This window comes from Syzygium oleosum, unplaced genomic scaffold (assembly GCF_021117445.2).
Source record: "Syzygium oleosum isolate NSW1041296 unplaced genomic scaffold, Sole_v2.1 Sole_v2.04, whole genome shotgun sequence".
Classification (NCBI taxonomy): Eukaryota; Viridiplantae; Streptophyta; class Magnoliopsida; order Myrtales; family Myrtaceae; genus Syzygium; species Syzygium oleosum.
The window spans coordinates 14,582,230-14,608,751 of NW_026607488.1; the positions used below are offsets into that span (position 1 = coordinate 14,582,230).

At 46.9% G+C, this 26,522-nt stretch overlaps 1 protein-coding gene and 1 pseudogene across 1 annotated transcript; both read right to left on the reverse strand.

Annotated features, from left to right (window-relative positions):
• Nucleotides 1-387: 387 nt before the first annotated feature.
• On the reverse strand, nt 388-24,686 carry LOC115689924 (disease resistance protein RPV1-like; annotated as a pseudogene).
• On the reverse strand, nt 22,696-24,163 carry LOC130134572 (disease resistance protein L6-like). The gene is made up of 3 exons (XM_056310420.1): nt 23,964-24,163; nt 23,583-23,763; nt 22,696-23,472 (listed from the first exon to the last, which is right to left on the reverse strand). Exons 1-3 carry the CDS (start codon nt 24,161-24,163, stop codon nt 22,696-22,698), a joined length of 1,158 nt encoding a protein of 385 aa, XP_056166395.1.
• Nucleotides 24,687-26,522: the final 1,836 nt, after the last annotated feature.

Here is a 26,522-nt window from a genome sequence, read left to right on the forward strand (position 1 = left end):
ACTAACGTGCAGGTTGCACGCTGGAAAGGCCTAGGTAAACATAATTTTGTGCCTGCTATGTGATGGTTGAGTGTGGTTGTAGTTGTGGTTGTGATTGTCTAGAGGTACGTTGTCACGCCCCGAACCCCAACGGGCTCGCGACACCCCTTCGATGGTCGTATTGAATGCGACGTCCCAGGACGCGTCGCCGACCCAAACGAAACACGCGAAGACAAATATAAGCGGAAGCGGAAATTAAATAACCCAGACAATAAATAATAACAAAGGGATAGCACAAAACAATAATTTCAAATACACAACATCAAAAGGGAACACTGGTTGGGTATCCTACTTCGCTAAACAAAAGAGGGGCATCCAAAGATGAAACGAAGCATCAGATGCCTAAGGTCACTCCCGGTCTCTGAACCGCACGTGACAACTATCCGTCACTTCAAACCTGAAAATGTTTAACAACGGGAATGAGATAAATCTCAATAAGCAGACAAACCTAAACCCAACCTAGGCCAATGCGTACCCAGACAAGTCTCAACGTGCAATCTAACCAACGACGTACTAGAAATCACATAGACATACTTACCTCGCTTCTAATCATGCGTCAACTCTGCATATTAGGCAAATCACTATAAGCAATAATATTCCAAGAACACATCACAATCACTCGAGCGCCATACACACGTGCGTTCATCCAATTCAATCAAGCACATTCCACATGCATGTCCATCCAACTATCTACGACCCGTGTAAACACGCCTTAGGTCCTTTCCCACGGCCCGCGTAAACACGCCTCAGGCCCATTCTCACAGCCCGTGTAAACACGCCTCAGGCCCATTCTCACAGCCCGCGTAAACACGCCTCAGGCCTATTCTCACTTTCCGATGACCCGCGTAAACACGCCTCAGGTTCAACTTTCTTTCTAATGACCCGCGTAAATACGCCTCAGGTCCAACTTTCCTTCCACAGCCCGCGTAAACACGCCTCAGGCTCAGCATCCTCTAATGACCCGCGTAAACACGCCTCAGGTCTTTTCTTGCCTTTCTCGCTACACCCGCGTAACCACGTCTCAGGTTGGCAGCCCTCCGATCAATCCGGGCTTTTCAAGCAAACACACACGCCACTTAATTCAATCAATTTCACGTCTTTCACCGAATCAAATATCACACAACCATTTCCAAACGGCGACAACACAATTTGCCATACTTACGCCAAAAAGGCCACGGTTCCACCAATTCACGTTGCATTTCAACAAATACTTACGATCACCATAGAGCGATCACAACCAACCATTAATTCACCACATATGAACACAATTCAAGCATTGGACCACACGGGACAATCGCACACTAAATTGATATTCTAGCCTCAAAGGTCCCTCATACAATCACACCAAGCCACAACCCACAATAGGCGCGTTATCCCCATCACGAATCATCAACATGAACTACCGTCGAACGACCATTAAATCACGCATGAACGACCGACGATCTCGGCATAAATTCCAGCACTAACGACTTCCAATCCAACCACAAAAATCAGCCATAAACCATCGCTATTCAGCCCATACTCCGGCCCATTCACTCTCCCCGAACCAACCCATAACTCAGCCACCCAATCGCGCTAAACGTCCACCAAAACCACGCCGAACAGCCCATGACAACCACTATATCCACTATATTCAGCCCACACACGAACCCCTAAACAAGTCTAGCATTACCCATCATCCTAAGTCGGGATTAGGAAGTCGCTTACCTCGACTTGAGCAAGAAAACGGGTAAGGGCAGCGGGGATTCGCCGGAACAGCAGCGACAGCGATGATCGATGAGACTCTCGGCCACAGCCGGGCAGCAGGGGCGGCAAAGGGCTCCGGTTGAGGCGACAGCAGGGGTGAGCAAGGGTCTCGCTGGAACGGCAGCAGCTCCGGCAAACGCGCAGCGACTCACGGCGGCGACGAATCGGAGGGTGGAACAGGGGCTGGAAGAAGGAGCTCGGCTGAACTAGGGAGGACAGGGAGAGAGAAGCAGCTTGGTGGGGGCGTGAACGGCAAGCTAGCGATGGCGAGCAGGCGGCAGCTGGGAGGACGACAAGGTAGCAGCTGCGTCGGAGGCTGGATCGGGGGGGGCGATCGGCCGATCTGGTTGGCCTCGGCTCCGACGCGACCAAAGCCGCGGGAACAGGGGAAGAAAAGGAAGAGGAGAGGCGACGGTGACAGCTTCAGTCTGGGACGAGCAGCCGATGGCGACGGCGACGGAGAGCTGGGCGAGCGCACAGCTGGCTAGCTGGGGTGGCGGAGGCTCGGCCAGAACAAGGGAAGGTAGATGCGTCGTCGCCGGAGCAGCAGGGGCGACGGCGGCTTGGGGGAAGATGGATTGGTGGCGGCGAGCCAGTGGGGGTGATAGCGGCCGGAACGGCGGCGTGCGGCGGTCGCGGGCGAGGCAAAACAGGGGAGGAGTCAGGGCAAAGAAAACAGGGGAAGGGAAAAGAGAGGGGGGGTCGCAGCGGCGATGGCGCGGCCAGCGGAGGCGCAACTGTTGGACTAGCGTCGGTGCAAGGCGGACGGCCGACGACGGTCGAGCGTCGGCGAGCAGCGGTCAGCAGAGGGGAGCAGGAGCAGCGGTCGGACGAAGGAAGAGAAAGGAAGAAGCAGAAGAGAAGAAAAGAAGAAAGAAAAGAAAAGAAAGAGAGAGAGAGAGGACAGTCTGCATTGGGCAGAGGGGGAAAGGACGAGCGCAGAGGGGGAGGTGACCGGGGGAGAGAGAGAGAGAGAGAGAGAGAGAGAGACTAAAGTCAAACATCGTACTCGAGTGCGATCCGACGGTCACGATTCGAATCCGAAAACGATCCAACGGTCCACGAAAATCCTAATTATAAATTAGGAAAAAAGCTAAAAGAAAATAACTCAAAACACACTACGAGGGAGGTCTACTAGTCCAAATCTGCACCCGATCAAAAATCCACTTTTCACATATCCCGGGTAATCTCGAGACTGGCCACAATAATATCGACACCGTCCAATTAAATTCTTCCTGAAACTCCAAGAAATTCGACACCAAAGTTTGGGCTCTAAATAACGGTCAAATTCGATCGAGTGCGATTCTAGCAAAATCTCAATTTTAAAATAATAACCGAGAGTGATCAGTTCCCGGGCGAGATTTTTACTATAAGCACACTAACGAATTACACGTTTTATAAATCCCAAAAATGGGCCGAAATTCGGAATGTCACAACTCTTCCCCCCTTACAAAAATTTCGTCCTCGAAATTTACAATCCAACCCAACTATTCAAACAAATGGGGGTATTGGTGTCGCATCAACTTTTCGCTTTCCCATGTCGCACATTCGGTTCTATGGTGCTCCCAAATCACCTTGACCGTTTCGACTGACTGCTGAGCTAACTCGGGACCCGTGATACTCTTCTCACCCACTTCATCCCAACAAACTGACGTTCTGCAAACTCTGCCATATAACGCTTCCAACGGTGCCATTTTGATACTTTGCTGATAGCTATTGTTATAGGCAAACTCAACCAAAGGTAACTATTCTTCCCAACTGCCCCTAAAATCCAAAACATATGCTCGCAGCATATCTTCTAAAGTCCGAATCGTCCTCTCAGACTGGCCATCCGTTTGTGGATGATAGGCCGTGCTAAACTGTAACCTCGTTCCTAATGCCATATGAAGACTTTTCCAAAAAGCGACAGTAAACTTGGGATCACGGTCCGAGGTGATCGTCACTAGCACTCCATGTAGACGAACTATTTGTTGCACGTACAGCTCTGCGTACCTTTCTAACGCGAAGACCTTTCGCACTGGCAGAAAATGTGCTGACTTTGTCAATCGATCGACTACCACCCAAATCGAATCGTGACCCCTCTGGCTCCTCGATAATCCCATTACAAAGTCCATCGTGACATGTTCCCATTTCCACTCGGGGATTTTCAATGGCTGCAACATTCCACCTAGCTTGTAATGTTGTGCCTTCACTTGCTGACATGTCAAACACTTGGCCACGTATTTGGCTATATCCACCTTCATGCCGTTCCACCAATAATGTTGTCGCAAGTTCTGATATATCTTTGTACTACCCGGGTGAATACTATAATTACTACGGTGTGCTTCGGATAAAATTTCCTCCTTGAGTTCTGCATCACTGGGTACACACAACCGTCCGCGGAACTTCAGAATCCCATCCTCGGATACCTGAAAGTCCGATTTCCTCTTTATGACCTCCATACTCAGAATCTTTTGAATCTCTGGGTCCGTCGACTGTAAGGCCTTGATCTTAGTCTAGATTTCCGGTTCAATCCTTAATGCTGCAAGCAGACTTGAGACTTGACTCACCTCAAACTTAAATTCCGAATCCCGAACTCCCTCCAACAGAGTCCATTCCTTGACCATCATATGCGCGATGCTCGATTTCCGGCTCAGTGCATCCGCTACTCTGTTAGCCTTTTCGGGATGATACATAATCTTGCAGTCGTAGTCTTTAAGGAGTTCCATCCAACGGCGCTGTCTCATGTTCAACTCCTTTTGGGAGAATAAGTACCTTAAACTTTGATGGTCCGTATAAATCTGAAATTTCTCCCCACACAGGTAGTGTCTCCAAATCTTAAGAGCGAAAATAATCGCGGCCAGTTCCAAGTCATGCATCGGATAATTCTGCTCATGCGGTCTCAGTTGTCGCGATGCGTATGCCACCACTTTTCCATGTTGCATTAGCACGCGTCCCAGTTCTCTTAGTGACGCGTCACTGTAGATCTCATAACCTCCCGGTCCTGACGGGATTGTCAACATTGGCGCGGTCATCAACCTCTACTTTAACTCCTGAAAACTCCTTTCACACTTATCCGTCCATTCAAATCTCATTTCTTTCTTTAGTAATCGCGTCAACGGCGTCGCTATTGCCAAAAATCTCTCCACGAAGCGTCTGTAATAACCCGCCAGACCCAAGAAGCTCCGAACCTCGGTCACCGTTGTTGGCCTCGGCCAATTCGTGACGGTCTCAATCTTCGTCGGGTCCACTGCAATTCCTTCTCCGGATGTCACATGTCCTAAGAACACCACTCGATGAAGCCAGAATTCGTACTTACTGAACTTAGCGTAGAGCGCATGTTCCCTCAAGGTCCATAGAACCTTTTCCAAATGTACCTCATGCTCGGTGGAACTCTTCGAATACACCAGAATATCGTCTATGAACACGATCACAAACTGGTCCAAAAATTCCTTGAATACCCGATTCATTAAATCCTTAAAGGCTGCAGGGGCATTCGTCAGTCCAAACGGCATCACCGTGAACTCGTAGTGTCCACACCTCGTCCTAAACGCCGACTTCGGCATGTCGTCCTTCTTGATCCTCAATTGGTGATAACCAGTCCTCAAATCGATCTTAGAAAACACTGACGCCCCTTGTAACTGATCAAACATGTCATCAATCCTTGGCAACGGGTACTTATTCTTATTGGTTACTCGATGCACAACCTCAAGGACCCGTCCTTTTTCCTTACGATCAACACTGGCGCCCCCCATGGAGACGCACTCGGACGAATAAAACATTTACCCAATAACTCCTGCATTTGAACCTTCAATTCCTTCAATTCTGACGACGACATCCTATAGGGCGCTTTCAAAATTAGTTCCGTCCCTAGGGCCAACTCAATCACAAACTCCACTTCACTATCAGGTGGCAATCCCGGCAATTCCTGAGGAAAGACATCGGGAAGATTACACACCTCGGCTATGTCCTTTAACCTTGGTTCCTCAACCAACTAGTCAACCACAAAATAATTATCTTTCCATACCTCAAAGACAAAGCTCAATCCATCCAATTTCAATCCAACAGTCTCCCAAAAAACAAATCACATCGGTTCTTTACAAAATCTGAAATTTCCAAGCAACACTTATCCTTCCAAACCCGTCCAGGAATATCATCAATAATCCATAAAATCCTTAAACCGATTGCGCCTATTCACCATAAAATTAAGTATAAGTCTTACATGACCACTCAAGCGATAACTTCAAAATCATCTCATATTGCACTAAATATCATCTCATAACGCATCTAGACTTTCAAGGCACATCCTCCGCTTCCTTCTCAGCCACAACATACACTTTTCCTTACATCCTTAGCCGATTCCGATTAATCTGCGAGGCAGCTCTCGCTTAATGTCTTACCTGCGATCGCTGCGATTACATCAGTGGTCTAACCTGTCGGTTCTGCAATTTCTCACTTGGTGACCTTGCTGTCCACATCCACAACATGCTCCACTTCTACCTTGGCAATGGCCATTTCTATGCCTCTTTCCATAAGACCGACATGCGGCGTTGGAGTAGTAATTCGGCTTCCCAAAGTTCTTTCTTACTAGAGGGACAAATCTCCAATTCTCTATCATAGACTTCTTCCCAAGTTCCAATTGTCCCTAACCGGCGCATACCACGATCCAGAAACGGCAGCCTTTTCACTCATATCCATTTCACCCATCGAGCCCTCTCATACGGCTCATTGTAATCCCTTAAGACTCAAGAGTACTAACTGACTGCGGAGTTCCGATTTCAATCCATCCCGGAACCTCCTTGTCCTATCCACATGGTCCTTGACCATCCTTGGTGTGTACTTTGACAACCTTACAAACTTGACCTCGTACTGATCGACTTACATCCGATTTTAGCGAAGCCGAAGAAACTCTGTCTTTTTCTGTTCTCGCACACTCTCCGAAAAGTACTTCCCATTGAAAGCCTCGACCAAAGCACTCCAATACTTCAAAGTCTTTTTCCAACTCTTATATCCAAAGTGATGTAGCCTCAGGGTCACTTTTCCCATCGAACCTTGCAGGTTTAAATTTCAAAAATTTTCTAACCAGCTGACGCATCTATCTGACTGCATTAACTTGCCATTGACCTTGATTCCCGACATTTCCATTATGCCCATGATTCCCGTTAAAATTCCAACTTCCTCGCGTGCCATCAGAATTCCATCCACCCTGGGATCCTCTGCAACTCCAGCTTGCGGACCTACATGACCTCGACCTCGACCTCGGCTACTCATACTCACAGAGTTCACACCACTCACTTACCTGCTATAATTCCCCTCGGGAATTAAAGACCTAGGCCAACTATACCAGTCTAGGCCCTAGGCAGTGAATCACAACAATAATTCACTCAGCAGACAGCAATTCACCACCAACAACCAATCACAACCAACAAAGTTCGTGCACTTACCTCAAGTCCTGACGCACCTGCACCTCACATATTATTTCATAAAATCACTCAGCAATCATAATCACGCAGTCTGGAGTACGCATGGCACACAAGTCTCCCTAACTGGCTACCCCAAAGTCATCGCTCCTTATCACTCCAGCCTTCGACCATCTTGGTTCGAGCTGACCTTGCTCTGATACCAAATCAACCGGGATGTCACGCCCTAAACCCCAACGGGCTCGCGACACTCCTTCGATGGTCGTATTGAATGCGACATCCCAGGACGCGTCGCCGACCCAAACGAAACACGCGAAGACAAACATAAGCGGAAGCGGAAATTAAATAACCCAGACAATAAATAATAACAAAGGGATAGCACAAAACAATAATTTCAAATACACAACATCAAAAGGGAACAGTGGTTGGATATCTTACTTCGCTATACAAAAGAGGGGCATCCAAAGATGAAACGAAGCATCAGATGCCTAAGGTCACTCCCGGTCTCTGAACCACACGTGACAACTATCCATCACTTCAAACCTAAAAATGTTTAACAACGGGAATGAGATAAATCTCAATAAGTAGACAACCTAAACCCAACCTAGGCCAATGCGTACCCAGACAAGTCTCAACGTGCAATCTAACCAACGACGTACTAGAAATCACATAGACATACTTACCTCGCTTCTAATCATGCGTCAACTCGGCATTTTAGTCAAATCACTATAAGCAATAATATTCCAAGAACACATCACAATCACTCGAGCGCCATATACACGTGCGTTCATCCAATTCAATCAAGCACATTCCACATGCATGTCCATCCAACTATCCACGACCCGCGTAAACACGCCTCAGGTCCTTTCCCATGGCCCGCGTAAACACGCCTCAGGCCCATTCTCATAGCCCGCATAAACACGCCTCAGGCTCATTCTCACAGCCCGCGTAAACACGCCTCAGGCCCATTCTCACAGCCCGCGTAAACATGCCTCAGGCCCATTCTCACTTTCCGATGACCCGCGTAAACACGCCTCAGGTCCAACTTTCTTTCCAATGACTCGCGTAAATACGCCTCAGGTCCAACTTTCCTTCCACAGCCCGCGTAAAACACGCCTCAGGCTCAGCATCCTCCAATGACCCGCGTAAACACGCCTCAGGTCTTTTCTTGCCTTTCTCGCCACACCCGCGTAACCACGCCTCAGGTTGGCAGCCCTCCGATCAAACCGGGCTTTTCAAGTAAACACACACGCCACTTAATTCAATCAATTTCAGGTCTTTCACCGAATCAAATATCACACAACCATTTCCAAACGGCCACAACACAATTTGCCATACTTACGCCAAAAAGGCTACGGTTCCACCAATTCACGTTGCATTTCAACAAACACTTACGATCACCATAGAGCGATCACAACCAATCATTAATTCACCACATATGAACACAATTCAAGCATTGGACCACACGGGACAATCGCACACTAAATTGATATTCTAGCCTCAAAGGTCCCTCATACAATCACACTAAGCCACAACCCACAATAGGCGCGTTATCCCCATCACGAATCATCAACACGAACTACCGTCGAACGACCATTAAATCACGCACGAACGACCGACGATCTCGGCATAAATTCCAGCACTAACGACCTCCAACCCAACCACAAAAATCAGCCATAAACCATCGCTATTCAGCCCATACTCCGGCCCATTCACTTGCCCCGAACCAGCCCATAACTTAGCCACCCAATCGCGCTAAACGGCCACCAAAACCACGCCGAACAACCCATGACAACCACTATATCCACTATATTCAGCCCACACACGAACCCCTAAACAAGTCTAGCATTACCCATCATCCTAAGTCGGGATTAGGAAGTCGCTTACCTCGACTTGAGCAAGAAAACGGGCAAGGGCAGCGGGGATTCGCCGGAACAGCAGCGACAGCGGTGATCGGCGAGACTCTCGGCCACAGCCGGGCAGCAGGGGCGGCAAGGGGCTCCGGTTGAGGCGACAGCAGCTTGGCGGCAGCAGGGGTGAGCAGGGGTCTCGCCGGAACGGCAGCAGCTCCGGCAAACGCGCGGCAACTCACGACGGCGATGAATCCGAGGGTGGAACAGGGGCTAGAAGAAGGAGCTCGGCTGAACTAGAGAGGACAGGGAGAGAGAAGTAGCTTGGTGGAGGCGTGAACGGCAAGCCAGCGACGGCGAGCAGTCGACAGCTGGGAGGACGACAAGGCAGCAGCGGCGTCGGAGTCTGGACAGGGGGGGCGAACGGCCGATCTGGTCGGCCTCGGCTCCGACGCGACCAAAGCCGCGGGAACAGGGGAAGAAAAGGAAGAGGAGAGGCGACGGTGACAGCTTCAGTCTGGGACGAGCGGCCGATGGCGATGGCGACGGAGAGCTGGGCGAGCGCACAGCTGGCGAGCTGGGGCGGCGGAGGCTCGGCCAGAACGGGGGAAGGTAGACGCGTCGTCGCCGAAGCAGCAGGGGCGACGGCGGCTTGGGGGGAAGCTGGGATGGTAGCGGCGAGCCAATGGGGGTGATGGCGGCCGGAACGGCGGCGTGCGGCGGTTGCGGGCCAGGCAAAACAGGGGAGGAGTCGGGGCGAAGAAAATAGGGGAAGGGAAAAGAGAGGGGAGTCGCAGCGGCGATGGCATGGCTAGCGGAGGCGCAGCTGCTGGACGAGCGGCGGTGCAAGGCGGACGGCCGACGACGGTCGAGCGTCGGCCAGCGGCGGTCAGCAGAGGGGAGCAGGAGCAGCGGTCGGACGAAGGAAGAGAAAGGAAGAAGCAGAAGAGAAGAAAAGAAGAAAGAAAAGAAAAGAAAGAGAGAGAGAGAGGACAGTCTGCATCGGGCAGAGGGGGAAAGGACGAGCGCAGAGGGGGAGGTGACCGGGGGAGAGAGAGAGAGAGAGAGAGAGAGACTAAAGTCAAACATCGTACTCGAGTGCGATCCGACGGTCATAATTCGAATCTAAAAACGATCAAGGGTCCACGAAAATCCCAATTATAAATTAGGAAAAAGGCCAAAAGAAAATAACCCAAAACACACTACGAGGGAGGTCTACTAGTCCAAATCCGCACCCGATCAAAAATCCACTTTTCACATATCCCGGGTAATCTCGAGACTGGCCACAATAATATCGACACCGTCCAATTAAATTCGTCCTGAAACTCCAAGAAATTCGACACCAAAGTTTGGGCTCTAAATAACGGTCAAATTCGATCGAGTGCGATTCTAGCGAAATCTCAATTTTAAAATAATAACCGGGAGTGATCAGTTCCCGGGCGAGATTTTTACTATAAGCACACTGACGAATTACACGTTTTATAAATCCCAAAAATGGGCCGAAATTCGGAATGTCACATACGTGATAGCCTAGGTGGGGTTTAGGGTGTGTACTTAATGAGATGTAACCTCATGGTTGTTTCAACCAACAATTTCAGAACCCCGGCCTGAGCAATGAATCCCCCGCCGCCGCCACCTGAGCGTTTTGGAGTACCGGTGCACACCAACCATAGTGTTGTAGAGTACTCGATAGACAGTAATATGACGTGGGTTAAGCATACGACGGTAGTTTGGGTAGACATAGGACTACCCCTCTGGCAAGCCCACACGTACACCGCTTGGTTCTTTCGAGACTGGGTAGATGAGTTTGGCCCCGTCCGTGGCTTCGATGTCCCCTTTGATGGAGTTGGGGACTGGGATCCATCAGCCATACCTCCTCCGGATGGCGAGATGACTAGTTTGGAGACTAGTCTAGCGCAGTCAGGACTTCAGCCTGCACCTGCAGCACCGGAGCCTTCAGCGGCCGAGCATGAACCGGAGCCGGAAGAATCCCAAGCGGGGTATGATCCGATGGATGTGGATCTTGAGGCGATCCCAGAGGAAGAACCGGAAGAGGTAGAATCTGAGGTAGAACCTGAAGAGGCCCCAGAAGTAGAGCCTGAAGAGGAACCAGAGGACACACCCGAGTACGAGCCGGAGTATGAGCCAGAGTACGATCCCGAGTTTGTGCCAGAGGATGAGTCAGATGAGGAGCCGGTTGAGGAGGAGTGGGTTGAAGGTCCAGCGGAATCGGGTGATATAAACAACCCGATTGAGATCGAGTCCGAGCCGGAGTGCTCAGAGGAGCTGACAGTTCAGGGGGATTCAGATTCAGATGATGAGGAATCAGACTCGGAGTGGACGCCAAGCAGAGGGCATAGGGGCTAGTGTAGGGGTTGCGAATAGACTTTTTGAAGTGTACCATTTTTGGTGATAGGGTACCCAGGCTATCGATCCTTTTTTACGTCGGTGGTTTATAGTGTAGAAGTTCGGTGTGCTCATGTATATTGTGGATATTATATAAGTTTGAATCAGTAATGAATGTGGTTAATCTCCCCTATTTACCCCAGATATTTTTGTCCGGGTATTTGTGGCTTTCGCTGATTGATATAAATCTCTGATAAGTCTAATTGGGTCGGCGATACCTTGGGACATCGCATTATTCGACCAGAGAAGTGTGTTGCGTGCTCGATGGGGTTCGAGGCATGACATCACCTGTTGATTTGGTATCAGAGCGAGGACCGCTCGATCTAAGTTGGTCGAAGTTTGGAGTGATAAGGAGTAGAGACCCTGGGGTAGTAATCTAGGGAGACCTTAGCAAGTCATAGGGTGGAATAAGCTACACGTGCCTCCAGATTGTTTGTTGTGATTGTTGGGTGAATTGATTGTTATAACGATTGAAATGCAGGTGCGTCTGGACCTGAGGTTAGTGCACAGACCCTATTGATTGTGGCCTTGTGCTGTGGTGATTGATTACCTGCTGAGTGAATTATTATTTTAATTCACTGCCTAGGACTAGACTGGTATAGCTGGCCTAGGTTTATAATTCCTGAGTGGAATTACAGCAGGTAGTCGAGTGGTAGAAATCGTGAGGATGAGTTCGTGAGGTAAAGGAACTGGGGGTCCATCCAGCTCACGAGCCCGAGCCCGAGCCCGACCTGCAGAAGATCCTAGAATGGATGCGGTCATGAGGACCCTAGAACAGATCGGTAATCTGATAGGACAGCAGACTCAGGAACGAGCTGCCACGATTGCCCAAGCTGCCGAGGCCGCTGCTGTCAATAATAATAATGAGAATCATGGGCAGGGGCAGATGAATACGAATATGCAAATGCACCAATTAGTTGAACAGTTTCTGAAGTTAAAGTCTCCTAAGTTTGATGGTCGAGGCGATCTTGAGGGTGCATCGCTATGGGTGGAGGAATTAGAAAAAGCTTTTGAAGTATTGGGGTATACAGACGAGGAGAAAGTGACATTAGCGGTGTATCAATTGCAAGGAAATGCAAATGATTGGTGGAAAGCCACCAGAGGAATGATATTCCCGCCTATTACAGCCCAGACTTGGGCGATGTTTGTGGAAACCTTTAATGGTAAATATTTTTTTGAGAGTGCCCGGGAACAAAAGTTAGCCGAGTTTATGAGACTACGTCAGGGGCAAAGGACAGTAGACCAGTACGAGGCTGAATTTGCTCGATTGTCTAAGTTCGCCCCGAAGATGGTTGAGGACCCGTTGGATAGGGCTCGAAGGTTCCGAGACGGCTTGAAACCGGACCTTCGCAGCCAAATGAATTTAAGAGGGTATAATGAGATTTATGACAGGGCTCAAGCGATTAAGCGAGACTTGGCAGATAGGGCCGCCGCTTCTGGGTCGAGGTTTGCCCAGGGTAGGGACAACCGTCAGTTAGGAAAGAGGCCAATGACGGGTAATCGACGTTTTGTCCCTCCTGTTAGAAGGAATATAGGGAAGCCGGCCCGTAATCAGAATGGTCCATGTCGGGTGTGTGGGGAAAGACATGGAAATGGACTTTGTCCAACCAGGGGCGGAGCATGTTTTGGATGTGGCGGATTTGGTCATCATGTGAGGTATTGCCCCAACCTCAGGCAGAATAGATCGCTTGCGTTGCCGCCACCCCGGAACGGAAACCAAACTGGAGCTGCCCAGACAACTAATCAGAATAGGCCACAGGCCCGCCATGGCTAGAAGAGAGGTTGAGAACGCGCCAGGGGTTGTCACAGGTACAGTTTTTCTGTGCGACCATGCTGCGTATGCTTTATTTGACCATAGTGCGTCACATTCATTTATATCTGAGTAATTTATTGAGTTGACTGGTATAGAACCGCAGTTACTTGATGTTGTGTTATGTGTTATGACTCCCTTGAATGATAAGATGTTAGTCTCGTTGGGGTGCCGGAATTGTAAGATTGTGATTGGTGATAGGGAGGAAAGGATTGATTTAGCGGTTCTAGCCATGTATGATTTTGATGTGATAGTGGGTATGGACTGGCTATCAAAGCAGAGGGCCGTAATGGACTATAGTAGCAGGGTGATCCAATTTAATCTTGTTGGACATCCGGAATTCAAATTTGTGGGAAATCGAGGAGGACCTTCGATTCCATGGATTTCGTCGCTAGAAATGACTAAGTTGTTGAATGAAGGATGTCAAGGATTTCTAGCAGCTGTAGTGGATTCGACGGCTGAGGAGCCGAGGCTAGAGGACATAGCCGTGGTGTGCGATTATCCCGATGTTTTTCCTCAGGAATTGCCGGGATTGCCACCAGAAAGAGAAGTAGAGTTTGTAATCGAATTGGCCCCTGGAACTGAGCCAATCTCGAAGGCATCTTATAGAATGTCGTTGTCGGAGTTAAAGGAGCTAAAGGTGCAAATGCAAGAATTATTAGACAAAGGATTTATTCATCCGAGTGCGTCCCCGTGGGGAGCGCCAGTTTTATTTGTGAGAAAGAAAGATGGATCGTTGAGGTTATGTATTGACTACAGGCAGCTAAATCAGGTGACGATAAAAAATAAATATCCCCTGCCGAGGATTGATGATTTGTTTGATCAGTTACAAGGGGCTTCGGTGTTTTCTAAAATTGATTAGAGAACGGGATATCATCAATTGAGGATTAGGAAGGAGGATATACCGAAGACGGCATTTAGAACGAGATATGGACATTATGAATTTATGGTAATGCCGTTCGGATTGACGAATGCTTCTGCTGCTTTTATGGACTTAATGAATCGGGTGTTTAAGGAGTTTTTAGATCAATTTGTGATCATTTTCATAGACGACATATTGGTGTACTCGAAGAGCCCAGAGGAGCATGAGTTTCATTTGAGTAAAGTTTTGCAGACTTTAAGAGAGAACGCACTGTATGCTAAGTTTAGCAAGTGCGAGTTCTGGCTCCATCGAGTAGCATTTCTTGGACACGTGATCTCTGGGGAAGGAATCTCAGTAGTCCAGCGAAAATTGAGGTGGTAATGAAATGGCTGAGACCGACGACGGTAACAGAGGTTCGAAGCTTTCTGGGTTTGGCAAGATATTACCGACACTTCGTGGAAGGGTTTTTGGCAATAGCAACACCGTTGACACATTTGTTGAAAAAGGAAACGAGGTTTGAATGGATCGATAAATGTGAAAGGAGTTTTCAGGAATTAAAGCATAGATTGACAACGGCACCGGTGTTGACTATTCCATCAGGACCCGGAGGATATGAAATTTATAGTGATGCGTTGTTGAAAGGATTGGGGTGTGTACTCATGCAAAATGGACAAGTAGTGGCCTACGCGTCAAGGCAGTTACGACCGCATGAGTTGAATTATCCGACACACGATTTGGAATTAGCCGCAATAGTATTCGCCCTTAAGATTTGGCGACATTATCTATGCGGAGAGAAATTTCAGATATATACAGATCATCAGAGTCTTAAATATCTGTTTTCTCAAAAGGAATTAAATATGAGGCAGCGTCGGTGGATGGAGTTGTTGAAGGATTACGATTGTGATATATTGTATCATCCCGGGAAGGCCAACCGGGTAGCCGATGCATTGAGTCGGAAGTCGAGCATCGCTCATTTGATGGTCAAAGAATGGGCATTGTTGGAAAAAGTGCGAGACTCGGAGTTTAGATTCAAAGTAAGTCAAGTCTCGAGCTTGATAGCCACGTTAAGGATTGAACCGGAGATCCAGGCTAAGATTAAGACTTTGCAGTTTGCGGATCAAGAAATCCAAAGGATTCTGGAGATGGATGATACTAAGAGAAAGCCGGATTTCCAGATATCCGAAGACGGGATACTGAAGTTCCGTGGACGATTATGTGTGCCTGACGATGCGGAGCTTAAGGAAGAAATTTTGTCAGAAGAGCATCGTAGTAGTTATAGTATCCACCCAAGTAGTACCAAAATGTATCAGAATTTGAGGCAGTACTATTGGTGGAATGGTATGAAGGTAGACATAGCCAGACATGTGGCCAAATGTCTAACATGCCAGCAAGTGAAGGCACAGCATTGTAAGCCCGGAGGATTATTGCGACCTTTGGAAATCCCAGAATGGAAATGGGAACTATAACTATGGATTTTGTGACGGGATTACCAAGGAGCCAAAGAGGCCATGATACTATTTGGGTGATTGTCGACAAATTGACAAAGTCGGCACACTTTTTGGCTGTGCGAAAAGACTTCGCATTAGATCGATATGCCGAGTTGTTTGTGCAATAGATAGTTCATTTGCATGGGGTACCAGTGACGATTACCTCAGATCGTGATCCTAGGTTTACCGCCAATTTTTGGAAAAGTCTGCAAACGGCATTAGGATCAAAGCTGCAGTTTAGTACAGCTTATCATCCTCAAACAAATGGCTAGTCTGAGAGGACGATTCAGACTTTAGAGGATTTGCTTAGGGCATGTGTATTGGACTTTCAGGGTAAGTGGGAAGAGCAATTTCCCTTAGCAGAATTTGCGTATAATAATAGTTTTCAGCAGAGCATCGAAATGGCGTCCTTTGAAGCGCTATATGGCAAAGCTTGTAGGACGCCCGTGTGTTGGGACGAAATAGGAGAAAGGAGTATAACCAGGCCAGAGTTAGTTTAACAGTCAATTGAGGCCGTTAAGGTGATTCGCGAAAGGCTGAAAACAGCTCAAAGCTGTCAAAAGAGTTATGCAGACAGAAGGTGAAGACCTTTGGAGTTTCAAGTAGGGGATCACGTATTTCTTAAGGTATCGCCCATGAGAGGACTATCCAGATTCGGTAAGAAAGGAAAGTTGAGTCCAAGGTACGTGGGATCTTTTGAGGTTCTAGAAAGGATTGGAGATTTAGCTTATCACCTTGCACTTCCGCCAAATTTGTCGCAAGTGCATAATGTATTCCACGTATCGATGTTGAGGAAATATGAACCAGACCCAACTCACGTGTTGAATTATGAGGAGATAGAAGTCGATGACAGAGTGTCATATGTCGAGAGACCAATAAGGATTGAAGATCGGAAAGAACGGGTTCTAAGGAACAAGACGATCCCAATGGTCAAGGTTATTTAGGAACATCACAGGACAGAAGGCGCGATGTGGGAAAGTGAAGAGCAAATGCATCGTCAATACCCCCACTTGTTTGAGTAGTAGTGTAATTTGTAAATTTCGAGGACGAAATTTTTATAAGGGGGGAAGAGTTGTGACATTCTGAAATCCGACCCACTTGGAATTTATGAAATGAGTAGTTTATGGACGTGCTTGTAGTTAGATCTCGCCCGGAATTGATCACTTCAGGAATACTAACCATTACGGAAAGGCTAATTAGGAATCTAAATTCGTGCGACCAAAGAACTCGATCGTGAACCGACTTTCGACCATGAAAATTGTTGAGGTGACATTTTGAGCCACTGTAGGCCGATCCAAGGATAGCCAGGGATCAGTTCGCCACTATCATATTAGTGGATCGCGGGTGATTCCGCTGGACCACGAAATGAATTGACGAATGACCCTAAACCTATACCAAACGATCGTGCCCGTCGGATCTAGCGATCGATCCTCGCGATTAAGTGAAAACCGAGGTCGTCACAACCCGAGTAAACTTGTACGTGGCATGATTCAGTATCGGCCAAAGGTCAATAATGCGAATTTCCCCAAAAGCCACCCATTAGTACGAGATTTGCGCAAGTTACGTTATTCAGAACTTAGGCATTAATTAGAGACCAAGTTGGGCATTGGAAATTTAGAAAGTCACGACAGATCATTTGGATGATGTTGTCATTTGCTCGGGTAGCCTCGGATTTGTCCGAATCCTTCAGAAAAATTGAATTTCGGCGAGAAATGGAAAATAACCATTTTACCCTTGAAAATTTGTTAAGGCCAATGTAATTTGGGAAGGGCATTTTGGTAATTTCGCCCTAGCCTTAGAATTAGAGATTTTTGGATAAATTTTACCCTTGGACTCTTTCAAAAATTCCCAAATTGCCCTTGGGTTTTTGGAAAAGATTCGATCCGGGCCGTCGATCTCTGGATAAGAATGAATCTCGACCGTTGATTTGGATTGTGAGAGAGGGGCATGATGGTCTTTTGGGCATCAATAATTGTCCTAAGCTATTTAATCTCATTTCCTCTCTCTCTCTCCTCACTCTCTCACCACTCTCGGCTCACTCTCTCTCTCCCCCTCCTCCCGACCGAGACCACCTCTCCTCGCCGTGCACGTGCCATCCGGCCTAGCCAGCAACCATCGCTGCCCTCTCGCCTGGCCGGAGCAGCCGCTCGCCGGAGCTGCCGCTCACCCCACTGTCCCTTTCTCTCTCTGCCCTATTCTGACTCACCGAACCACCATCACCTTCGTCTTGTCCTGTTCCGCTCAGCCAGGTCCAGCCAGCAGACCGCCGCTCATCGTCGCCGTCCGCCGGAGCTGCTCACCGCCGCCGGACACCACCGCTTGGCCACCAGCCTGCCGTCCCCTTCCCACTCTAGCCAAGCCAGTCTAGAGTTCGAGTAAGTCGCGCCCTAAACTCTATTTAGGATGTCGGGTATCGATAGACGTGATTAGGGGTTGAATCGGATTAATTAGTGTCGGTTTATGGGTTAATTGGGGCCGTTTAGGGGTTATGTTGGCATTCTGATTTGGGAATGGAGATGGGCTGATTTGAAGTTGAAATTGTGATGTTCCGAGGCTGAATTGGTGCCGGATTGAATGCTGAAAATTGGGACTCGTAGTGACGAGTATTTGGCTCGATTTAAGGGCAAATGGTGTCGGTTTGGTGTACGGTATGGTGGCTGGAATGTGATGTTTGTTATGGCTTGAATTGAGTGAGGAAATGCTGAAATTCTGCTCATTATGTGGCTTTGATTGTGGGCCCGTTAGTGGCCTTGTGTGTTTGTTGGATCGTGTTTTGGTTGATTGAAATGTGAGCTGTTAGGTGCACGCTTAGGCTAGATTAGTTTTTAATTGTCAATTGGCCATGTTGGATGCTTATTGAGCATGAGAAATGTGTGTGAATTGGGGCGTGCATGGGCCACGTGTGATTGGCCAATTTATTGGCAAGTGGGTGTTGAGCGTGTGAAGGAGTGAGAAATCGTGTGTGGCATGGTATGTGTGGTTGCGGAAATCCCTGAGGCGGTACCATAACGCGGGGAATTGATTCGTCCTGAGGCGGTACGACTACGCGGGACGATGCCCGGTATTACGGGAGGACGGCCAACCTGAGGCGGTACCATTACGCGGGTTGTGTCGTAGGTGGTGGGTGTTGAGTTTGAGGCGGTACCATTACGCGGGCAAGCTACACGGCCTGAGGTGGTACCATTACGGGGGCCTTGAAGTGTTGTTATGAGTTAGTCGCAGTGAACCTGAGGCGATATTACTACGCGGGTCACAGGCGAATCGAGTGTGAGATGGTCGCAGTGAACCTGAGGCGGTACCATTACGCGGGTCACTGGCGAGTTGTGTGGAAAGAATGTTATGAGGCCGGAACAAATGCATGAAATGTACTTAGAACGTGCATGTGATTGGGAATGGTGTTGTTGTGACTAATGTGCAGGTTGCACGCTGGAAAGGCCCAAGTAAGCATAATTGTGTGCCTGCTATGTGATGGCTGAGTGTGGTTGTGGTTGTGATTATTTGGAGGTACGTGATAGCCTAGGTGGGGTTTAGGGTGTGTACTTAATGAGATGTAACCTCATGGTTGTTTCAACCAACAATTTCAGAACCCCGGCCTGAGCAATGAATCCCCCGCCGCCGCCACCTGAGCGTTTTGGAGTACCGGTGCACACCAACCATAGTGTTGTAGAGTACTCGATAGACAGTAATATGACGTGGGTTAAGCATACGACGGTAGTTTGGGTAGACATAGGACTACCCCTCTGGCAAGCCCACACGTACACCGCTTGGTTCTTTCGAGACTGGGTAGATGAGTTTGGCCCCGTCCGTGGCTTCGATGTCCCCTTTGATGGAGTTGGGGACTGGGATCCATCAGCCATACCTCCTCCGGATGGCGAGATGACTAGTTTGGAGACTAGTCTAGCGCAGTCAGGACTTCAGCCTGCACCTGCAGCACCGGAGCCTTCAGCGGCCGAGCATGAACCGGAGCCGGAAGAATCCCAAGCGGGGTATGATCCGATGGATGTGGATCTTGAGGCGATCCCAGAGGAAGAACCGGAAGAGGTAGAATCTGAGGTAGAACCTGAAGAGGCCCTAGAAGATGAGCCTGAAGAAGAACCGGAGGACGCACCCGAGGACGAGCCATGGTACGAGCCAGAGTATGAGCCCTGGTACGATCCCGAGTTTGTGCCAGAGGATGAGTCAGATGAGGAGCCGGTTGAGGAGGAGTGGGTTGAAGGTCCAGCGGAATCGGGTGATATAAACAACCCGATTGAGATCGAGTCCGAGCCGGAGTGCTCAGAGGAGCAGATAGTTCAGGGGGATTCAGATTCAGATGATGAGGAATCAGACTCGGAGTGGACGCCAAGCAGAGGGCATAGGGGCTAGTGTAGGGGTTGCGAATAGACTTTTTGAAGTGTACCATTTTTGGTGATAGGGTACCCAGGCTATCGATCCTTTTTTACGTCGGTGGTTTATAGTGTAGAAGTTCGGTGTGCTCATGTATATTGTGGTATGTAAATTGTGGATATTATATAAGTTTGAATCAGTAATGAATGTGGTTAATCTCCCCTGTTTACCCCAGTTATTTTTGTCTGGGTATTTGTGGCTTTCGCTGATTGATATAAATCTTTGATAAGTTTAATTGGGTCGGCAATACCCTGAGACATCGCATTATTCGACCAGAGAAGTGTGTTGCGTGCTCGATGGGGTTCGGGGCGTGACATGCTTGCGTGCAGAGATATTCAACACTTCCAAGGATTTCAATTGGCCGAGGCCTCCTATCGCATGGAGATGATCCACCTTCCCATCGTAGCTTTGCAGGTCCAAGTATCTCAACGACTCTAAATCTTCAAAGTCGTTGAGTCTGGATAACTCTGTGCTTGTCGATAAGTCCAACTTTCTTAGGGATTTCAAAGCTTCTAGACCATCCAATTTCTTCAGCCCATAGCATTGCAAGAGCTCTAAATCCGACAGGGAATTCAATTTGGAAAGGCTTGGCAACCTTTCCAATTTGGGACATTTCCAAACACGAAGCTTCCGTATGCAGGAGGGAAGTTCTGGGATGCTTTGAAGAGACATGCAAGAGCGAAGGGTGAGCTCCTTTAGATAACTTAGTTGAGAGAGTGATGGAAGCTTGTCGCTCCGACAGGTGAGATGTAGGGATGACAAGCGGGAAGGAAAATTTTGGGGTGACTCAAGCTCACTACAGTAAAGGAAATCAAGGTGGTCGAGATTAGAAAGCTCATGGAAGTTTTCCGGCAACCGAGAAATTTTAGCTCTACCCAAACAAAGGGTCCTTAGAGAAGACAATCCACCTTCATCAACAGGAATTTGTCCCTCCAGTTTATGGCAGCCTGAGGCATCTAACTCTTGGAGGCTTTTCAATCTTCCAATGGCCCTGAGTAGCTTTTCGATCTCGCTATGAGAAATCCTCAGAATTTTCAGTTTGTACAATTCGCCAATGGATTTGGGTAATTCCTTAATCTTTGTAGATGACAAGTCCAGCTCAACCAACTCTCCCAACTTCCCAATTGAAGAAGGGATCTCTTTCAACATGTAGCAGCGCTCTAACGATAAGCGTTGCAATTTCCCACAGGCCTCAAAGGAGTCCGGAAGTTCTTGTAATTCTTTGCAAGTGTTCAAGTTCAGGGCCAACAAACTTACCAAACAGATTATTGAACTAGGAACTCGAGTCAGTAGACGACAACCCATGGCACTTAGTGTCTTCAGCTTCTCCAGAGATCCTATACTTGGAGGTATTTCTCTTATATCAGTCTCGTCTAAAAGAAGTTCCTCCAAATTTTCTAGTTAGCCCAGTTGTTCGGGTAACTTCTCGAGACTCTCACAGTACCTCAAGTTCAAGGAAACGAGGAGCTTGACTTCTCTAATGGAGGGGTCGATTTCCTCCAAATTCTCACAATTCTCCAGGGTTAGCATCTCTAAACTCCTAAATGAAGAGAGATCAGGGGTGCTCCTTAAATCTGAGCACCCTGAAAGATTGAGAACTTTCAACCTGTTCATCTGTAAGAAAGAAACATGTTCCAAGATTAGTGGTCAGAAATAGAATGATTTTTCAACGAGATGTAACAAAAGAGAAAGCGCTTCTCATCTTTACCTTAATTAATCTCCATCCTCCCCATTTTTGACTAATAAAACCACCTGATAAATCAAGTATGAGTAATTTCTCCAAACCAACGTTGGTCGCTTCGAATGAGCCAGGACATTTCTCCCACTTCAACCATCTTAATTTAGAAAGTGACTCCCTTAAGTCTCCAGCAAAATCCACTTCACTCAAATGAAGGAACTGCAAGTTTGGCAATCTTTTAAAGCTCTCTTGCTCCATGAACTTGCTTGAGTCATCTTTGTCCAGACGTAGTGCCTTAATTTTGTTATTCTACAACAAAAAATTGAGCGTTGTAAGTATGCCCACAAGGAATTCCCCGTTCTTGACATGAATAAATACCACTCAACAACCTTTTGTTAGGATACGTCCGTATGTTATCATGGCCAATGCATTTTCTTTACACTTTAAAAAACATATGCGATCTTTTTCTAATAACATAATCATGTAATACGTCACTTTTAACTTGTATGCCACAAATTGCGAAGATAATCATGTAAAATTCCTATATATAAACATAAAAGTACAAATTCTCAGTATTTCGGATTTAAAAAAAAAGCCAAAGTGCGTTGGTTGCAAGATTTCACTTAAGTAAAAAGTAAAAAGTGAAAGTCAATCAAGGCAAATCTAAGTTTAAATTTGAACACAAAAAATGAATTATTCGGGTGGGAGATGATGTGAAATTAAAAGAAAATTTTGAATTGGAAATGATTAAACTCGACCTAATTATTTTATGTATCATGTTTAAGAGAATCACATATTAATGTAAAATGTGTCAATTCAACCTAATTATTTTAAACCCAAAAGTTTTCTTTTATTTAAATTGAAAGAAAATGTCTACCATGTATAGATGCTACGAACATTACTTCCTAATCACATCAAGGAAATAATATAAGGAGAATAATTTTGGCTGTGAGATCTAAAATTCACTCCAATGAAGAAAATTCATGTAAAAAAAAGAGCAGAACAACGACAGAGGTAGCAATTACCTTATCTTCATGAAGTACGTCCAAGGAATTCGTCAAAGACCCACAACCTACTTCGCTCCTTGGGCTCTCCTTGACTTGCAATTTTCTTACCAAGGTTTCTCAATTGGTCATGCATTTTCAACACATGATTATCTCCAATTGTTATTAGCGACATAGAACTCAATATTAAAATCTCCATCCTCGGCTGTAAATCACGGGCATGCCATATGTAGGATGCAATTCTCAAATCTGTTCCAATTAAGAAACATGCAATATCCAAAAATATCTCTTTTCCCTCATCACTCAATGCCTCAAAACTTATTCTCAACTTCTCTTGCACTTCTTTAATCGGTACTTTCCTTAACTTTTCTAATGTGTCTTGCCAAAATCCTTCTTCTTTCCCACGCAGTAAGGAACCTATAACCTTGAGAGCTAAGGGAAGCCCTCCGGTAGTGGATACGACGGCACTAGCGAGAGACTCAAATTCACACGGAGGAGAGTCCCTCCGAAAAGCATGTCTACTAAACAAGATCAAAGATTGATCTGCATCAATTTCCTTGACTTTGTACTCATAGTTGACCTCAAAATGCTCAAGAACAGAACGATTTCTTGTGGTAATTATTACCCTACTTCCTGTCATAAACCATTCTTTCCGAAACAAATCGCTTAGCTTATTTTGATCTTCCACACCATCTAGAATAATTAGGACTTTCGTATATTTAAATCTAGATGCCATGAAGTTATTTGCATCACACGTATTAGACACTTGATCCTTCGTATTTAGTATATCAGATATTAATTGATTCTGTAAAGAGAATTTGCCCTTGTAGGATTCTCGAATATCTTCAAGGAAACTACGATACCGAAATTGGTTAGAGAGCTTGCTGTAGACAACCTTGGCTAAAGTTGTCTTACCGATACCCCCATTCCATGAATACCGATAATTTGGGTAGCGCAAGGTTTATTATCCAGCAATCTCAAAATATCCTCCACCACATCATCAATTCCGACAGGTTGTTCGATATCATCCATCTGCATGGCACTTAACTCCCTCGAAACTCGTGTCACGACCAATTCCAACAATTTTCCGTCGCCGCTGTTTATAAAGCATTCGAATTAAAAAGGACTAAAAGAACAATCATATGCCGTTATATCTCGTTATTACAACACTATATATAGCGTATAAGAGTAAAAACGGCTTGCACAAGTTGAGAAACACACGATTGTATAGCCTCCTCTACAAGCAAGAATCCTGTTGAAAGAAAGTAAACAAAGTTTCGATAGTAAATGAAATACCTGTTGGCAATTCTCTTCAATTCCCATCCTTTTAGGGAACCCACTTTTTGGAGTGCCTGTTTCCATTTCTCAATATCTTCAACAATATAATTCTTACTAAACTGGGAAAAAGCTGTCCCGAAGTCCCCTTTTTGGTATCGCACATGGGCTGGTTCAACCTCGTAAAATATGGGCAAGACAATCTGCCCGCCGCTCTCCATGTACTTGATCATTTCAACGAGCTCTTTGAAGGCACCATTTTCTTGAACCGTAGTTCTGAGAGAGAATAGGGATGAAGATCTTGCTATTCTTAATGGCCTGGTAAAGGCTGGTGCCAATGTCATCACCTTCGCTAAGCTCATCGTTATCTCTAAACACCCAGATTCCAGCATTGACGAGGCTGGTGTAGAGATGATCTTCGAATTTATAGCGAACATCCATACCACAGAAGCTCAAGAACAGGTCATAGTTGTTACTTCCTGCCGAAGTGGTGCGAGAGCTAGACGCACCACGACCATCTGCTTTTCGACGCGTGTTCTTTTTTCTGTTCTTGACAAACTTGTATGCGAGCACAGAGACAAGCGTTGACCCAACCAGCATTGCACCAAACACTAGATCTGGTTTCATTGTTACTCCTTCAATAACTCTTGAACCGATTCTCTCAGTTAATACGACAGAAAAAAAATGCCTATATTCAGGTTGCTCAAGAAGATGACCACGCAGAGCTGAGTTGCCTCCAATTTATACTTCAAGATGCACATCTATCAAGAGGGACAAAATAGACAAATTAATAACCGGATTTAGTCGTTGCGTGAAGTGGCCATCCTTGCGAACCAACCATGCCCATTCTTTTGGGCCCGCCTCTTTATACCGAAATTGGAGTGGGATGGAGGGACCATCCAGTTCCACCTCTACGACTCTACTAACGCTTGGCCCACGTCATCAAAACCCCAAACTGCATCAATCAAGTACTAACCTCTATGCAACCACTGGGATTGCTTCAGTAGGCAATCCTTCCCACTTGAGTTTCGCAACCTATACACACAGTACATAGTACGCACAATGGCTTGTAAAATAGAAATAGGATAGAATCAGACTCAAAAGAAAAAAAGTACTAACCTCTATTCTAATATGCAATCTAATCTCTATGCTGCGATTTCTTTATTTGACTCTTCGAGATGTGATTTCTTGACTAAAATAAAAGGTAGTCATTTCATTCATTCTCTTGAGTTGTCTGTAACAACCCGGTCTAACAAGGGTGGAGAGCGGTTGCTGGGCCAGAGGGCCTAGACAATGAGCAGCTCCTGACAGGCTTCTAAGATGACGAAGAAGGAAGGAATGAATCGAACTGTGCACCGAACAGGGGGAGAGCGTGTCATGCCCCGCACCCTACGAGCGCGCGATCATCCCTCGATGGTCGATCATTGAATGCGACGTCCCAGGCACGTCGCCGACCCAACCCAAACATCAAAGATTAGGCACGTGCGGAAACAAATAGAAACAACCTAGACAATTAATAATGACAAGGGGTAGCAGTAGCACGAAACAATAACTGTAATTCCTACTCTTGGCAGATACATACGACGCTCACAAAAAGACAATCCCAAGCTAGGCCACAACAACAGAACCACATTCCTCAAAAGAGACAATAGTTCACAAACTTAACTCCTCTACAAAAAGGGGAACTCAAAATACCGGGTACTTAACCCGTCCTCGATCTCCGAGATACCCTTGCAGCGTCTCCAATCACTCATGATCGCGGATCTAAAATGGTTATATAATAACCGTGAGAATGAGTCTCAATAAGCAACCCTCTATACCCCACATAGGCCAATGCGTACCCAGACAAGTCGTACATGCAATCTACCCCATAACATATAAAATTCGCATCATTGTACTTACCTCGTCATCAAGCCCATGTCAACTCTACACGTTAGTCACAACGTGATAATACAATAATAGTAATTAAATAACACATCACAATCGCTCAAACACCAACCACACTTGCACTCAATCAATCCAACTAATTCAACCAGCCAATTCAATCACACTCAATTCGCATGCGTGGCCGAACATCTTTCTCACGACCCGCGCCACTGCGCCTCAGGTCCATTCTCACTGCCCGCGCCACTGCGCCTCAGGCCCATTTGGCACGCCGGCCATTCATGCTTTCACACGGACCGCCGTCAACACGTCCCAAGTCCGTAGCCCTCCGATCAATCCGGGCTCAATTCTAATGACCGACGTAAACACGTCCCGGTCCAACACACCTTTAACGGGCCACCGTCAACACGTCTTAAGCCCGCATCCATTTGGCACACCGGCCATTCATGCCTTCACACGGACCGCCGTCAACACGTCCCAAGTCCGTAGCCCTCCGATCAATCCGGGCTTGTCTCATGCACATGCACCACAGCACAATTCGAAATTCTCACAAGTCGTACCAATCAAACTCAAGGCATGCTCACCACAATATTCCACCAACCCGACCTTCAAGTCGGTCCCATTCAGCTATCAATTCCACTCACAACCGCCACGATAAGCCAATCATTGACTCACCACAATAGCCACAAATATGCA

Excerpts from the sequence above, each read along its gene's own strand:
- LOC130134572 (XM_056310420.1), bottom strand. The coding sequence starts at position 24,163 with ATGGAGAGCGGCGGGCAGATTGTCTTGCCCATATTTTACGAGGTTGAA. Across the intron at positions 23,764-23,963 it reads TTGAAGAGAATTGCCAACAG|CGGCGACGGAAAATTGTTGG; the intron begins GTATTTCATTTA and ends CTTTATAAACAG. Across the intron at positions 23,473-23,582 it reads TTCATGGAATGGGGGTATCG|AATCAATTAATATCTGATAT; the intron begins GTAAGACAACTT and ends TTCTCTTTACAG.